Genomic DNA, 16,897 nt, shown 5'->3' with positions numbered 1-16,897 from the left:
TACTTGTTCTGCTCTTGTAACAAATCAGTGCTTTAGTGTGGCAATAGCTACACTTTGGAACTCCCTGCCTATTTACATTAGGCAGGCACCTTCATTGTACTCATTTTGGCACTTGCTAAAAATGTTTTTGTTTAGGCAAGCCTACCCAGGCATGTATAAGCTTTTTTTTTTTTTTGGTTTTAAGTCATTGTTGGGTTTTTTATTTTGAATGTTTTTAAATACCTGTCTTTAACTGTTTTTGCCAATATTTTTATTGTATTAATTCCTTCTATAAACTGCTTTGAGGTGGTTGTTTTTTTACAATAAAGCAGTATATAAATGTTGTAAATAAAATATATAAATACAATTCTTAGTCACTGTGGCCCTTGGGTCTTCCCTCTTTTATACTGAGTGAGGCCATTTGGTACCTTCTAGCTCAGTACTGCTGACATGGACTAGCATTGGCCCTCCAGGATTCCAGGCAATAGTCTCTTCCAGAGATTGAATTTTGGACCTTTGCATGCAAAGCATGTGTCCTACCCCTGAGCTACAGCCCTGTTTAAACAAGTGTATTTTAAAACTGTTCTTTTCAATTCACTAATGAATGCACAGCATACTAGGGCAAAACCACATAATACATTTAAAGTACATGAATCACACCATAGAATCCTGGGAACTGTAGTTTGTTAAGGGTGGTGGGCACTATAACTGTACTACACTTTCCAGGATTCTTTGGGGGAAGTCATGTGCTTTATATGCAGGTTGGATGTGCTTTAAATGTATTATGTGGATCTGCATTACTTCATAAATTTTGCCTGCATATAGATCATTTTAATTAAATTTTAAAATGGAAATTAGATACCAAGTTTACTGGGTGACCATGGGCTACGCACCATCTCTCAGTCTAATCTGCCCTTTGGGGTGAAAACAACAGAGGGGAACCATGACCACCTCAAGGTGCAATCCTATGCATGTTTACTCAGAAGCAAGTCCCAATGTATTTAATGGGACTTACTCAGACAGGGGAGAATGCATAGGACTGCAATTCAGTGATAAGAAACTTCACTCACCCAATCCAAAATTCCGAATCATGCCACTTTAAGCTGCTTTGCAACTGTTTTATACTTTTTATGGTTATTGTATTTTAAATGGATTTATTTCTTGTTGTAAATTGGATTGGTTTCTACCTCACAGGGTTGTTGGAAAGACTCCATACACACACACACACTGGAGATGTAAAAATACATACACCCCATATAATAGTTTATTGTCAAAACCAGTTGGCCATTGCAGAACATTTTGTTAAAAAAATAGGTATTAGTTTCTTGCCAAATAAAAGCAGTGAAACCTAAGTAAGCCCTGCCTAATTGCTTAAAAAAGGGTCAGAGAGGTAGAGAAAGATTTACAACACAATCCTTTTCTATGTTCGCTCAAATGTCCCATTGACTTTCAGTATAATCCTAACCACATCTATTCAAAAGTAAGCCATACTGAATTCAATGGGGTTACCTCCCAGGTATGTGGGATTAGCATTGCAGCTTTACTCCCAGAAAGGGAAGGTTTTCCAAACAGGTTATGAATAAAACAAATAAACTGCCCTCTTCCAGTAAAATTTAAACTTGTTTGACTCCTTAATTAAAAAAGTATAACACTGCAGCATGTACACTTTTAAAAACTTCTGTTCAAAAATTATTTGAAAGATAAAATGTATATGCCATTTTTGCAAGTAATTAAAAAACCCTGCATGTACACTTTTATGCCTACCAAGATCCTGCTGCGATCTTCTGTTGTAGTGCAATCCAGTGCATGTTTACTCAGAAGCAAGTCCCAATTCTGTACAGAGAAAGTACTCTTTATGCTGCTGAAAGCTGTATATTTACTGAATTCCTGATGTGAGACAAGCAGGAAAAGGAAACTGTGATCTTGGTTGATGACAGGCATGCGCATGTGCACATAGCGTACCCTGCATGCGTACCATCAACCAAGATGGCGGCAGGGTATCAGCCCCTTAGAGAAGCCTCTGCCGCCATCTTGGTTGATGTCAGCCCTGTGCACACAGTGTGGGCAGCAGCAGGACACAGGAGACAGGTAGGTGGAACAGGCAGGAGCCGCATGCCTGGGGGCATGTGTGGCTGAATGCGTGCATTTGGGTGCTGGGGCCTGGCACAGGCTGGGGCCACAGGGCCCCAGCATGCCTGGCGCCACCCCTGTTGATACCATACAGGTGTTCAATGCTTCATCACAGAAAAACAAGCTTAGTAATCCTGACTTTTGAAAGTAACATATTTGAAGGAATTTCAAGTGAACAGTTCCTCTGCAAGTTTGCAGAGAAATCACAGCGCATTAGACTTTATTAACAGTTCAGATCATTATGGTAGGATGACTTGCACAATATACATCTACTTCCTAGTCACTGTTATTTAGTTTACACATGGCTCAGGTAGGTTTTGTTGGTGGGCTCTTGTTGGGTCCATATCAGGTATTTAGGAGGAGTCTTAGTAAGGAGGGACATGGGTGATGCCACTCCAATTTCAGTGATCACGGGTAGAGGGAAATATAGTCATGAAATTTGAAAATGGCGACGTAGAAGGAGGCTGTAGTTGAGCTCCGCCGGTTTTTTATCTTTTTAAACATCTTTTCCGCCTCTAACATTCTCTGGAGCTCATATAGGAATTAGATATGCGAGCACCTCTATTTGGACATATCTGGTTGCCCACCCTCTCTTGCCCTTTTGTAAATTGTAAATTGTTGGGATGGCGAGGCGCTGTGAGGCGAGGCGCTGATGATAAGAACACCGCTGCAGGTTGCAGTAAATCGAGGCCGAGGCCGAGGAACGAACGAGGAACGAACGTGGCTTACTTACCTCCCTGGCTGCGAGGTCGGCGTTGCGAGACCCGGCGTTGGTGTTGGCGAGGAGAGTGTGGCGGTCGGGTGGGCGCTGGTCTGGTGGGGGAGTTTTCCCCGGCTTGTGCCTCTCCGCTGCTCCCCGCGGTTTGCTGCTGGGGCAGCCTCCGGTGGCCTCCTGCTCGGAGCTTGTTGGTGGCGGCTTGTTGCCGGCGGGTGTGGAACAATGGGCCTGGGTTGGGGGCTGCGGCCCTGTTCTGTTCTGGGCGTCCCTGCGGAGGAGAGAGCGAAGGCCGTGGCGCCAGGGACGCGGTGTGGCGCGCCTTCCGTTGGCCGCGTTGTCGGCGTTGTCGGGGGTGCGGTACGACATGCCCAGCCGCCTTGGAGAGTCATCGGAGGAGAAAAAGGAGAGCGAGGGCCACAACATCGGTGTGGCATGCCCTTTACTGGCCACGGCGGTTGGCGAATCCTGCCAGCCGCTCTGGAGAGGCATCGGAGGAGAAGAAGGAGAATGAGGACGCTACATTGATGATATTGGTGGCGCAGTGCGATGCGCCTTTTGTTGGCCCGCGGCATCGGTGGTGTGGTGAGGCGCGTCTTTACCGGCCACCTTGGAGCAACATCTACAGCATTGGTGGTGCGGTACGACATCGGTGCCCGTCCTGGGATCGGACCTTGAGAGGGGAGGAAGGGTCTTAGAGAAAGGAGGAAGTCAACAGGATGCTTCGGCCGCGATGCGGCTTACAGGCCTACCGGCTGTGGGTAAACCAACTATATTTGTGGGTAAGAGAGATATGAGCAACCTAATTATATTCATTTAGGGGCAAAGGGCCTGCCTGATTGGTGAATAGGAGGGAGATATGTGTAAACCAGGGGGGGATGTTGTGGGGAGAGTGGGGAGCCATGATATAAAAAGGCTAGGTGGCAGATTCTGGAGGGGCGCTCGTGGCAGGCCATGCCAGTCGAGGGGAACAAGGGATAGATGCATGATATCCATCCCTTGTTCCGGGCCTGTCCACATCCAGAAGATAACTGGGGGATGCAGAACTCCATCCAATCTTCGACTGCTGTTGTGCAACGCCAGGTCTGTGGTACAGAAAACAACGCTCATCCATGATATGATCGTGGATGAGAAAGCAGACCTGGCATGTATTACGGAGACCTGGCTGGATGAGACCTCAGCTCCTACTCTGGAGGCCATGTGTCCAGCCGGTTTTCGGTACGCACAGCAGCCGAGGATTGGTAGGTGGGGAGGGGGAGTGGCAGTCATCTACCGGGAATCTTTGTGTTTCGCCAGACCCCCTCTCCATGAGACCAAGTTTGTCGATTGCATGTACTGGAAGTTGGGCCCAAAGGGCAGTTTAGGGATTCTACTTGTGTACCGCCCACCCCGCTGCACAGTAGACTCCCTGGCCGAGGTGCTCGAGGTGGTCTCGAGCGTGCGGTTGCTTTCCCCCAACCTATTGGTTGTGGGGGACTTCAACGTACACGCCGAGGCTGCTCTCATGGGAGCCCCTCGGGATTTTCTGGAAACCATGACTTCTTGGGATCTGCACCTTAGTAATACAGGGCCCACTCATGTAGCCGGCCATGCTATTGACCTTGTGTTTGTCTCGGGAGGGGAGGGAAGTGGTCTGAAAATGGGGGTCATTTCTTCTAACCCAATGTCATGGTCAGATCACTACCTGGTGAATATGGATTTCTCGGTGCCACACACCCTCCGCAGGGTACAAGGACCTATCAGGATGGTCCGCCCCAGACGCCTGATGGAGCCCAAGGGATTCCTGAATGCGCTGGGAGATATGGAGCTGGCTGAAGGACGCTCGGTCGAAACCCTGGTGATGGAGTGGAATAGGGAGATCACTAGGGCAGTAGACCGGGTGGCTCCGAAACGTCCTCTCCCCCTGAATAGAGTTCAGACTGCGCCCTGGTATGCACCACGGTTGCGGGGTCTGAAACAGGAGGTGAGACGACTTGAGCGCCGGTGGAGGAAGTCTTGCACTGAAGACGATCGGACACTGGTTAGAGCAGCAATAGCTGCCTACCAGGTGGCAACAAAGGCAGCAAAGAGAGACTTCTTTGCTGCCTCTATTACGTCGGCAGAGTGCTGTCCCAGGAGATTGTTCCAAGTGGTCCGAAGCCTGGTCGGTCCAGTTGCTCAGGAACCCATGGAGCATTCTAAAGTCTCCTGTGATACTTTTGCTAAACACTTTGCTGATAAAATCGAGCGTCTAAAGAGCATGATTCCGTTCGCCGTGGATACAGGAAGCAGGCCAGAGTCGGCCAGTTGCATTCCGGTCTGATGGGATTGGTTTCAGCCTCTTCTCACTGAGGAAGTGGACAAGGTGCTCGGTACTGTGAAGCCAACCACTTGTCTGGTTGATCCTTGCCCATCATGGCTCATTATGAGCTGTAAAGAGAGGCTGAGCGAAGGGATCAAGGCAGTGGTAAATGCATCCTTGAGAGAGGGTGCAATGCCATCAGCCCTCAAGGAGGCGGTGATAAAGCCCATCTTAAAAAAACCATCCTTGGATCCCCAAGAGTTGAATAATTTACCATTCTTGGGCAAGGTGATTGAGAGAGTGGTGGCTAAACAGTTACAGACACACTTGGAGGAAGCGGATTATTTAGATCCATTCCAATCGGGCTTCAGGACTGGGCATGGAACTGAAACAGCCTTGGTAGCCCTGGTTGATGATATGAGGAGGGCGTTGGAGGGGAGAATATACCTTCCTCGTCCTCCTGGATCTCTCAGCGGCTTTCGATACCGTCGACCACGGTATCCTTTTAAATTGCCTAAAGGGATTAGGAATAGGAGGCACTGTTTTACAGTGGTTCCATTCCTATCTCTCAGATAGGCATCAACTGGTGGCATTGGGGGATGAGGTTTCAGACCCTTGGCCTCTTAATTGTGGAGTGCCACAGGGTTCTATCCTCTCCCCCATGCTGTTCAACATCTATGTGAAACCGCTGGGGGCCATCATCAGGAGTTTTGGGCTGCAGTGTCACCAATATGCGGATGACACTCAGCTCTATCTCTCATTTAAATCCTCACCAGAGTTGGCTGTGGATACCATGTCCAAGTGCCTGGAATCTGTAAGTGGATGGATGGGAGAGAATAGGCTGAAACTGAACCCCGATAAGACTGAGGTGTTACTCGTGGGAGACAAAAAGAAGTTGGGAATTACAGACCTGGTGCTTAATGGGGTGAGTTTACCCCTGAAGGACCAGGTCCGCAGTCTTGGGGTCATTCTTGACTCCCAGCTGTCTATGGAGGCTCAGGTTTCAGCAGTGAGCCGGGCAGCTTGGTATCAATTGCATCTAATACAGAGACTGCGACCCTACCTTCCTGTTCATCTGCTCCCACGGGTAATACATGCCCTGGTCTCCTCTCGCTTAGACTACTGTAATGCGCACTACGTGGGGTTACCCTTGAAGACAGTCCGGAAATTACAGCTGGTACAAAATGCGGCGGCGCGCTTGATTAAGCATAGCCGTTGCTGTGATCATATCACCCCAGTGTTAATAGATCTTCACTGCTTACCAGTTGTCTACCGGGCTCAATTCAAGGTGTTGGTGCTGACCTTTAAAACCCTATACGGTTTCGGTCCAGTTTATCTGAAGGAGCGCCTCCAGAATCACCAATTATGCCGCCTGACAAGATCTGCCTTACAGGACCTTCTCTCGGTCCCACCGGCCAAAACAGCTAGGCTGGTGTGGACCAGAGAGAGGGCTTTCTCGGTTGTGGCCCCCACCCTCTGGAACTCTCTTCCCCTTGATCTTCGACATGCTCCCTCCTTGATAAGCTTTCGCCGAGCCTTAAAGACCTGACTCTTCAGGCAGGCCTATAAGATTGAGGTGTATTAGTTTTTTTGTTGTATTAACTGAAGTTGATTTTAAATTGATTGTGATTGTTGTTGTTGTATATTATGTTTTTATGATATTGTAAGTCGCCTAGAGTGTCTGCTAACCCTGACAGATAGGCAACTCAAAAAATAAAATTTATTATTTATGGGGATGTGGTGGATTACCATAGAAGATGAGGGCAAAGCTATCTGCGCCTTGTTCCTTGCTGCCACTCCTCTCATGGAGGGGTTCCTCATTGCTCATCTGCAGTGCCCACTGGTCTGTGTGTGTTGTTGTTTAACGCCAGATCGGTACACAATACGACCACTCTTATCCATGATTTGATCGTGGATGAAGGTGCCGATTTGGTGTGCATTTCCGAGACCTGGGTGAGTGAGCTGGAAGGAGTTGATCTGACCCAGCTTTGCCCACTTGGATACTCAGTGCAACACCAGCACAGGCTGCAGAGACTGGGGGGAGGAGTTGCTGTGGTCTACAGAACTTCCATCTCTGTCACCAGGAAACCACTCTGTCTTAAAGCTGTCTGTGAGGGCCTGCACCTGGTGTTGGGCCAAGGAGACAGCCAGCTGGGTTTGCTGCGGGTGTACCGTCCACCCTGCTGCCCGGCAGCTTCTCTGACAGAGCTGGTGGAGGCCGTCTTGGCTATGGTGTTGGAGGAACCCAGAATGATAGTCCTGGGTAACTTTGATGTCCATGCTGAGCCTCCCTCTGGTGTTCCGGCACGGGACTTCATGGCTGAGGGGACTTCATGGGGTGGGATGTCACCACATTATCATGGTCAGACCACTTCCTGGTGAAGTTTAAACTTATGGCTCTGATCCTTCCTTGCAGGGGTGGTGGACAGATTAAGATGGTCCGTTCCCGGAGACTAATGGAATCCACGGGATTCCTGAATGCCTTGGGGAGTTCCCAGTAGATAGAGCAGGTGACCTTGAAGCCCTTGTCACACTGTAGAACAACAAGGCATGTCAGGCTCTTCACACGGTTGCCCCCGAGTGCCCTCTCCGGCATTGTGGAGCCCAGTTTGCACCTTGGTACACCAATGAGCTAAGGACAGTGAAACAGGCTGGACGACGGCTAGAGCGCAAGTGACAAAAGACACGCTGTGAGGCTGATCGGGCATGAGTAAAACATCATAACCGTGCCTACTGTGTGGCGGTGAGGGCAGCAAAGAAGGCCCACTTCTCTGCCTCCATCACATCCTCAAGTAGCCGTCCAGTGGAGCTTTTCTGTATTATCAGGGGTCTGTTGACATCAACTCCAGGAAATGGCGTTTTAGACCCTTTGGAGGCCCACAATGAATTGTTTGCAAGGCACTTTGAGGGTAAAGTATGTAACATTACTTTTTTGCCTAGGTTTCTATAAATAGGGAAATCAACGGGAAAAAACTTCACATTTGAGAAGGGAAAATGTAAAGGTTCCTTTTCTTCCCCAAAAGGTTTCTCAAAGCAGCATTTAGGCTGTGTACACATACTCCCATTTACTTTGTATCCAGTGTGCTCCCACCACTGGTTTGGGAGGCGGTATACACACAACATTAGCCACAATCTATATCCATATCTATCCTGTTTCTTATGAAATACTGCATTTTGATGCATCCCCCCCCAAACCAGCTTAGTCTGAACTGAGAAAAAGAACAACCGAGCTGTGTTTTAAGTTGGTAATGTGTACATAGCCACAGAATTCACTCTACATGTACATTTTTATACTTGCGTATAAGATGCACTTAGAGAACAAACACTATACTGCTTCAAAGATTTGTATGCTGCTTTCAGAACCGTTTGGGGGCAGAAAAGGAACCCTTGCATTTTAAAATCAATACACAAAGAAAACAAAATTAAATGAGAAACTTCAGAAAAATGCAGATGGGAACAGTAATGAGAGGGGGACAGCAAATGTAGGCTGAAACTATTTAGAAATTTCAGTTGCTAATTTTATAACAATTCCATTGGCCTCCCATTTGTTTCTGGACTCAATAGAAATGATAAGCACGTTGCTTTTTATTGTTTGTATTTTATAATATTTGTTTTAATGTTATTTTGAACTATTCTTATTTTCATGCTGTTATAAGCTGCCTTGGGAATTTTTACCTGAAAGGCAGGGATTGACACTAATTACAATAATTTATTCATTTCATTTATAAATCGTTTCGCATGAAACACATCCCAAAGTGATTAACAGTGACAACATCAACAATAAAACATATATTAAAACAAGGAGGAAGAAGCTGCCAGTGCCATGAGGGAGTCCCAAAGGGTCGGTGCTGGCACACTTAAGGCCCAGCTGCATAGGCATTGTGAGAGCAGGGGCACAGGATATAAATTCAGAAGTGCAAAATTACCACAGGCCTAACCACAAGTGCCAAAGACACTTGAAGAGAGACACTGCTTACAAGTGCCTGTACGCTAATGCTAGGAGCCTCCAAACCAAGATGGGAGAACTGGAGTGCTTGGTCTTAGAGAAGAGCATTGATATAGTGAGCATAACCGAGACCTGGTGGAATGGAGAAAACCAGTGGGATACGGTTATCCCTGGATATAAACTATATCGGAAGGACAGGGAAGGACGTATTTGTGGCGGAGTCGCTCTATACGTGAAAGAAGGCATTGAATCCAGCAAGCTCGAAACCCCAAAAGAGGCAGACTCCTCCACAGAATCGTTGTGGGTGGTGATACCGTGCCCCAGGAGGGACTTAATACTGGGAACGATCTATCGTCCCCCTGATCAAAATGCTCAGGGAGACCTGGAGATGAGATATGAAATTGAGGAAGCATCCAAACTAGGAAATGTGGTAGTAATGGGTGACTTCAACTACCCAGACATAGACTGGCTGCATATGTGTTCCAGTCATGACAAAGAAGCAAAGTTTCTAGATATTCTAAATGACTATTCCCTAGATCAGTTGGTCATGGAACCGACCAGAGGGACGGCAACCCTGGACTTAATCCTCAGTGGGGACCGGGACCTGGTGCAAGATGTAAGTGTTGTGGAACCGATTGGGAGCAGTGACCACAGTGCTATTAAATTAAACATACATGTAACTGGCCAATTGCCACGAAAATCCAACATGGTCACATTTGACTTCAAAAGAGGAAACTTCACAAAAATGAGGGGATTGGTAAAAAGAAAGCTGAAAAACAAAGTCCAGAGGGTCACATCACTCGAAAATGCTTGGAAGTTGTTTAAAAACACTATATTAGAAGCTCAACTGGAGTGCATACCGCAGATCAGAAAAGGTACCGCCAGGGCCAAGAAGATGCCAGCATGGTTAACGAGCAAAGTCAAGGAAGCTCTTAGAGGCAAAAAGTCTTCCTTCAGAAAATGGAAGTCTTGTCCAAATGAAGAAAATAAAAAAGAACACAAACTCTGGCAAAAGAAATGCAAGAAGACAATAAGGGATGCTAAAAAAGAATTTGAGGAGCACATTGCTAAGAACATAAAAACCAACAACAAAAAATTCTATTAATACATTCAAAGCAGGAGACCATCTAGGGGGACAATTGGACCCTTGGATGATAAGGGAGTCAAAGGTGTACTAAAGAACGATAAGGAGATTGCAGAGAAGCTAAATGAATTCTTTGCATCTGTCTTCACAGTGGAAGATATAGGGCAGATCCCTGAACCTGAACTAACATTTGCAGGAAGGGATTCTGAGGAACTAAGACAAATAGTGGTAACGAGAGAGGAAGTTCTAAGCTTAATGGACAATATAAAAACTGACAAATCACCGGGCCCGGATGGCATCCACCCGAGAGTTCTCAAAGAACTCAAAGGTGAAATTGCTGATCTGCTAACTAAAATATGTAACTTGTCCCTCGGGTCCTCCTCCGTGCCTGAGGACTGGAAAGTGGCAAATGTAACACCAATCTTCAAAAAGGGATCCAGAGGGGATCCCGGAAATTACAGGCCAGTTAGCTTAACTTCTGTCCCTGGAAAACTGGTAGAAAGTATGATTAAAGCTAGATGAACTAAGCACATAGAAGAACAAGCCTTGCTGAAGCAGAGCCAGCATGGCTTCTGCAAGGGAAAGTCCTGTCTCAGTAACCTATTAGAATTCTTTGAGAGTGTCAACAAGCATATAGATAGAGGTGATCCAGTGGACATAGTGTACTTAGACTTTCAAAAAGCGTTTGACAAGGTACCTCACCAAAGGCTTCTGAGGAAGCTTAGCAGTCATGGAATAAGAGGAGAGGTCCTCTTGTGGATAAGGAATTGGTTAAGAAGCAGAAAGCAGAGAGTAGGAATAAACGGACAGTTCTCCCAATGGAGGGCTGTAGAAAGTGGAGTCCCTCAAGGATCGGTATTGGGACCTGTACTTTTCAACTTGTTCATTAATGACCTAGAATTAGGAGTGAGCAGTGAAGTGGCCAAGTTTGCTGACGACACTAAATTGTTCAGGGTTGTTAAAACAAAAAGGGATTGCGAAGAGCTCCAAAAAGATCTCTCCAAACTGAGTGAATGGGCGGAAAAATGGCAAATGCAATTCAATATAAACAAGTGTAAAATTATGCATATTGGAGCAAAAAATCTTAATTTCACATATACGCTCATGGGGTCTGAACTGGCGGTGACCGACCAGGAGAGAGACCTCGGGGTTGTGGTGGACAGCACGATGAAAATGTCGACCCAGTGTGCGGCAGCTGTGAAAAAGGCAAATTCCATGCTAGCAATAATTAGGAAAGGTATTGAAAATAAAACAGCCGATATCATAATCCCGTTGTATAAATCTATGGTGCGGCCGCATTTGGAATACTGTGTACAGTTCTGGTCACCTCATCTCAGAAAGGATATTATAGAGTTGGAAAAGGTTCAGAAGAGGGCAACCAGAATGATCAAGGGGATGGAGCGATTCCCTTACGAGGAAAGGTTGCAGCATTTGGGGCTTTTTAGTTTAGAGAAAAGGCGGGTCAGAGGAGACATGATAGAAGTGTATAAAATTATGCATGGCATTGAGAAAGTGGATAGAGAAAAGTTCTTCTCCCTCTCTCATAATACTAGAACTCGTGGACATTCAAAGAAGCTGAATGTTGGAAGATTCAGGACAGACAAAAGGAAGTACTTCTTTACTCAGCGCATAGTTAAACTATGGAATTTGCTCCCACAAGATGCAGTAATGGCCACCAGCTTGGATGGCTTTAAAAGAAGATTAGACAAATTCATGGAGGACAGGGCTATCAATGGCTACTAGCCATGATGGCTGTGCTCTGCCACCCTAGTCAGAGGCAGCATGCTTCTGAAAACCAGTTGCCGGAAGCCTCAGGAGGGGAGAGTGTTCTTGCACTCGGGTCCTGCTTGCGGGCTTCCCCCAGGCACCTGGTAGGCCACTGTGAGAACAGGATGCTGGACTAGATGGGCCACTGGCCTGATCCAGCAGGCTCTTCTTATGTTCTTATGTTCTTATGTTCTTATGTACAGAATGGACCTCCTGATGAGATGGTATCTGCAGGAGGCCCTTTTCTGCAGAGTGCAGTGATCAGCTGGGTATAATGGGTGAGACTATCTTTAGGTATAGTTTTTGTTGGGTATACATTGGTGGTTATGGAAACTCTGTAGGGCAGACACATATCTCCAAAAGCAGAGAGATGTGAGCTGAGGAGGCCAGTGCATGTTCAATGCATGGTTTTATACCTGCGTCTCCATGTTACACAAGTGAACACAGAGCAACACCAGCTTTTCTATAAAGCGTGAACCAGCTCCAGTCCATATAGTGTATCAGGAAATAGGTGTGTACATACCCATAATAATATGTAATCTTTTGCCCTCTATCGTTTGCTGTGCATGATTACAACTGTTTTTTTATTAACCTGGCAACTAAATCATAATTGTAGAATATACCATTGGCTAAATTGAACACAATGTGCATGATCGAGCTGCTGTTGTAATTTGTGTGCGTATTTTCCTTAAAAGGATCTGAAAATATTCAGAAAGTTGCTGCCTGTTTCGGATAATCTACAGCAATGAATACACCGCTTTTGGTTCAAAAGCGGAAAATCACAAATAGCTGTAGCATCCCAATGCATAATTCTTGGGGTGAGAGATTCAATCATGCTCAGTCATGAGACCAATATTGTTGTTTTTAAAGTATTTTTTAAATTACATTTATATTCTACCTTTCCTCCTAGAAGCTCAAGGTAGTATGTACCTCCTTCCCTATCCCCATTTTATCCTCGTGACAAACTTGTGAAGTAGATTAGGCTGAGAGGCAGTGACTGGCCCAAGGTCACCCTGTGAGCTTCATGGCTGAGTGGGGATTTGAATCCTGGTCTGCCAGGTCCTAGTCTGGCACTCTAAGTACTACACTATCACTGTCTGTATTGTTGAACACAGTTTAGAACTATAGATAAATTAATTCCTTTTGCTATAATAGAGTTGTTCTGAATATCTCTAGTGTAATAAAACGAATTCTATTTTGAACATAATTATTTTGATTATTATTGTTGTTGTTATTTAAATTTATATCCTGCCATTCCTCCAAAGAAGCCCAGATTGGTTTTGAAATCCTGGATGGTTTTTTTTGCTGATCTCCCTGTTGCATTACCAAACAGCCGTTTGATAGCAAGAATCATACAAGGAATATATACGTGCTGTCTGGAATAGGCCTTTTCTATCAGACTTTGACTTCTTAAGTTAATTATAATTGAATCATAAAATGGTCCACTCTAAGGCAATTCTTTCTGTAATGTGACACATTTCAGGTAGTGTTATAAACTGTGTACACATTGCCCTCTAGTGTTGGCTCACTGTGTGAGGGAGAATGTTTTTGGAAAATGTCTGTCTGATCTGTGTAGTGCTTTTTGTTGCACTGTTGGCATTACTAACTCATTTCATCGGAACAGTTGAAGAGCTATTAGGTTAAAAACAAATTCTATATCGTAAGGATTTAAAGCATTTCTTCTTACAGCTGTATCTGAGTTCAGTGCCTAAATAAGAGACCTTGCTTGTGACTAAGGGAGCTTCCAGATTGTCACCATTTCATGGGTGGGATTGAATTGCATATTAGAAAATTCAGCTTGTGCAGTTGAAAAAGATTTGACACTCTTACACAGCAAATCCTCTCCCCACCCCCACCCCAAATGGTCTTTTTGCAGCGACAGGGAAATGCTCTGGAAAGCGTGGGATAATAGTCACTTGATGAGATGCCATATAACCTCCCCACAAATAAATCAAAATGAATGCCGAATAAACAATCCATGTCATATAACCTCCCTGCAAGCTTTGTGCAAACAAATCAGGATGAATGTTCAATAAATGGGCTGTCTAGAAGCACCTAAGAACTCAGAAGCATATACTTCAATAAACTTCTTGATTTTCAGGATAACATGCAAGTCTAATCTGTTCACAAAGATTGTTTGGGTGGGTGCTTTTTATATGCAATGGCTTTTAAACTGTTATAGGGTTTTCATTATGCTGTTTTTAATCTATAGTTAGTTTTATGAATTGCATTTTTTAATGTTGTGTAAGCTGTCTCAGAATCAGGAGAGATGCAATACATACTCCTCCAGACAATCTGTTTATTCTGCATTCAGACCGACTTGCTTGCACAAAGTTGATATGGGTTAGATTATATCCAGTCTATACTGAGCATTTCTTCCAATTTGTTAACAGGGCAGTAATATGACAATGAGCATTCATCATGGCTAGCTCGCATGGCATTTTCCTGTTAATCATTTGTTCATCCCACACTTTTCAATGCATTTTCCTGTCACTTTCAAAATGGCAAAAAATCTGATTCTTTTTTAAAGTGGATTTGTTGTGCTAGGGTGACAAAGCACTACAATTCACTTTAATTGTACAAGCCTAAAGTTCCAGTGTGCACTTGAATCCCTCCGACAAAATACAGTCTGGAGGCACCCATAGATAGGTACATAATATTAAATACATAAAGAACAGTAATGGTGATCCCTCTTGTTCCATCACCCTGCCCTGTTTTGCCTTGTATAGCAAACTAAAGATATGAAATTGCCTTACACTGAGCCAGACCATCTAGCTAAGTACTGTCTACACTGACTGGTCAGGTCTTAAAGAGGGGCCTTTCCCAGCACTACCTGGACATGTCAGGTGAGTGAAGTTGGGACCTTTTGCATGCAAGATATGGGCTTTACCACCAAGCTAAGGAGATGCATCCACATGGGACAGAAGAATATGGACAAAGGGTCCAGTGGAGCAGTAGGGTGGGAGGTGCCAATGCAATTTCCTTCTCTGCTCTTGGGACTGCTGTGACCTGATCAACCCACAAAGCCAAATACAAATAACAGGAAACTTTATGTATCTCTGCTCTTGGGACTGCTGTGACCTGATCAATCCACAAAGCCAAATACAAATAACAGGAAACTTTGTGTAGGGATGCTTGAGGTATCTGAGCATTAGTCAATTTATTTAAAGCATTTCTTCCCTGCTCTTCAGCCAAAAAGGCTTCCAGATCAATTAAAAAACTATTTTTGTGCAGTTATGTGCAAAATGACCTGATTCACACTTCTTGAACTAATGTGGAGATTGGATTGGAACGTACTTATCCACCAGATTTCACACTTCTGTATGTCACAGTGCTGTTCTTTGCCATTTAATTATATCAAAATAACAGTTTAAATATATGTTTTGGAGGAGATAGGCCTTTAAATATGTATTAAGATGGAAAATGACACCCCCTCTAGATTCTTTTAGCCAAAGCACCTGTTTGACATTGTTTCGTGGCTAAGGCCTGCCAAGAATGGGCTCTGCAATGTAATGCCACAAACCGCTGGGCCAAGAATGGGCAAGCAATAACATTTTATGCACTAAGGGTTTTGTGAAAGTTGACCATAGATTGCTGAGACTGAAGGCCTATTCATGTGTTACTTGTGTGCAGGGCACCATATTTGCTTCAGGAGCAGCAAATCATTCCCTTTGCTCTCAGTAAAATGCCTCCCTCCAATTAATCATCATCATAAAGACCTGTTGTGTTTCAGAGACATGGTCACATGTAGTTTAGCTCCAAGGAAAAGATATGTGTAAAGTGATTTTATAATATGATTTAAGAGACAGGATTGTTATATATTGTAGACCTATAACTGATTTGATATGTGACAAATGGGAAGTCAACATTTTATTTTTTTTTGTTTAATCATTTTTGTTTTGTTTTGTTTTTTGTCTTTGAATGTTTTATGATTTTGTTTTCTATGTTTTATGAAAATTTGAATAAAAATTATTGTAAAAAAAAAAAAGGATATGTGTAACTTTTCAGTTCTTCCAGTCAATTATCTCCTCTTCCTCAAATTCGTGGAGGATAGGGTTACTAGCCATGATGGGTGTATACTACCTTCACTAACAGAGGTGGCATTCCTCTCAATACCAGTTGTGCAAATCACAAGTGGGCAGAGTGCTGTTGCACCCATGCTTCATTTGCGGGCTTCCCGTAGGCATCTGGTTGGCCACTGTGGGAACAGAATGCTGGGCTAGATGGGCCTTTGGTCTAATCCAGTAGGGCTGCTCTTATGTTCTTATGAAATATATATACAGTATCTAAAGCCTATTTAAAAAGAATAATCAATATGCACTTACTACTTGGCTTCCTGCACACTAAGTCCAGAGCATTATAATTTATTTATTAATTAATTATTTTATTTATATATCCCACCCTTCCTCTCAGTAGGAGCCCAGGGTGGCAAATTCTCAAAAAGGATCTGTGGAACTACAACTTGTATCACCAGCCTTTCTAGAAACTGGTTGGGTAAACTAGTCTAGTTCAAGAACACTTTTAAGTTTACCCCCACGCCTAGATGCTAGCTTTCTCGGTAACTGTAGTCCTGGTGATAAAACTAGAACTATCTTACAGAAGAGGCAACTGTTAGTGTGTGTGCGTGCATAGCTGTGGCCTGATTATGTGAATTGATGTGGGCAGGATACTTGCAGCAATGCATCCAACAATGTCGTCTCTGGACCTTTGCCCTTTCTGGCAGGTTAAAGCTAGCCAGGTGAGTCCTAGGAGTTGTGAATGCATCACTACGTGATGGGGTGCTACCTCCTGCCCTTAAAGAGATGGTGGTGCCATCTGGAAGGCACAAGGTTAGTTACATCTGGGCTGGCAGCGATCTGCATGGGGACTGGCCCAGTTGACATCTGAGTTATGGTTGTCTCACATACTGCTGTGCTAGAATAGATAACACTTGTATTGCTATCCAAGTGTTGTGGTCACTGTGATTGCAGGAGGAAACCAATGTCTGGAAGTATC

General features: G+C 44.6%; 1 protein-coding gene across 1 annotated transcript in view; it reads right to left on the bottom strand.

Annotated features, from left to right (window-relative positions):
* Positions 1 to 2,641: 2,641 nt before the first annotated feature.
* Positions 2,642 to 16,897, bottom strand: part of MUC5AC (mucin 5AC, oligomeric mucus/gel-forming) — an 87,491-nt gene continuing 73,235 nt past the window's right edge. The window contains exon 44 of the mRNA XM_061612766.1: positions 2,642 to 3,304. Coding sequence (XP_061468750.1) covers positions 2,642 to 3,304 — 663 coding nt within the window. The remainder of the gene's footprint in view (positions 3,305 to 16,897) is intronic.

Source organism: Rhineura floridana, chromosome 2 (assembly GCF_030035675.1).
Source record: "Rhineura floridana isolate rRhiFlo1 chromosome 2, rRhiFlo1.hap2, whole genome shotgun sequence".
Taxonomy (NCBI): domain Eukaryota; kingdom Metazoa; phylum Chordata; class Lepidosauria; order Squamata; family Rhineuridae; genus Rhineura; species Rhineura floridana.
Note: the sequence above shows the minus strand (reverse complement) of the source record. Positions and strands in the feature narration are given on the sequence as shown.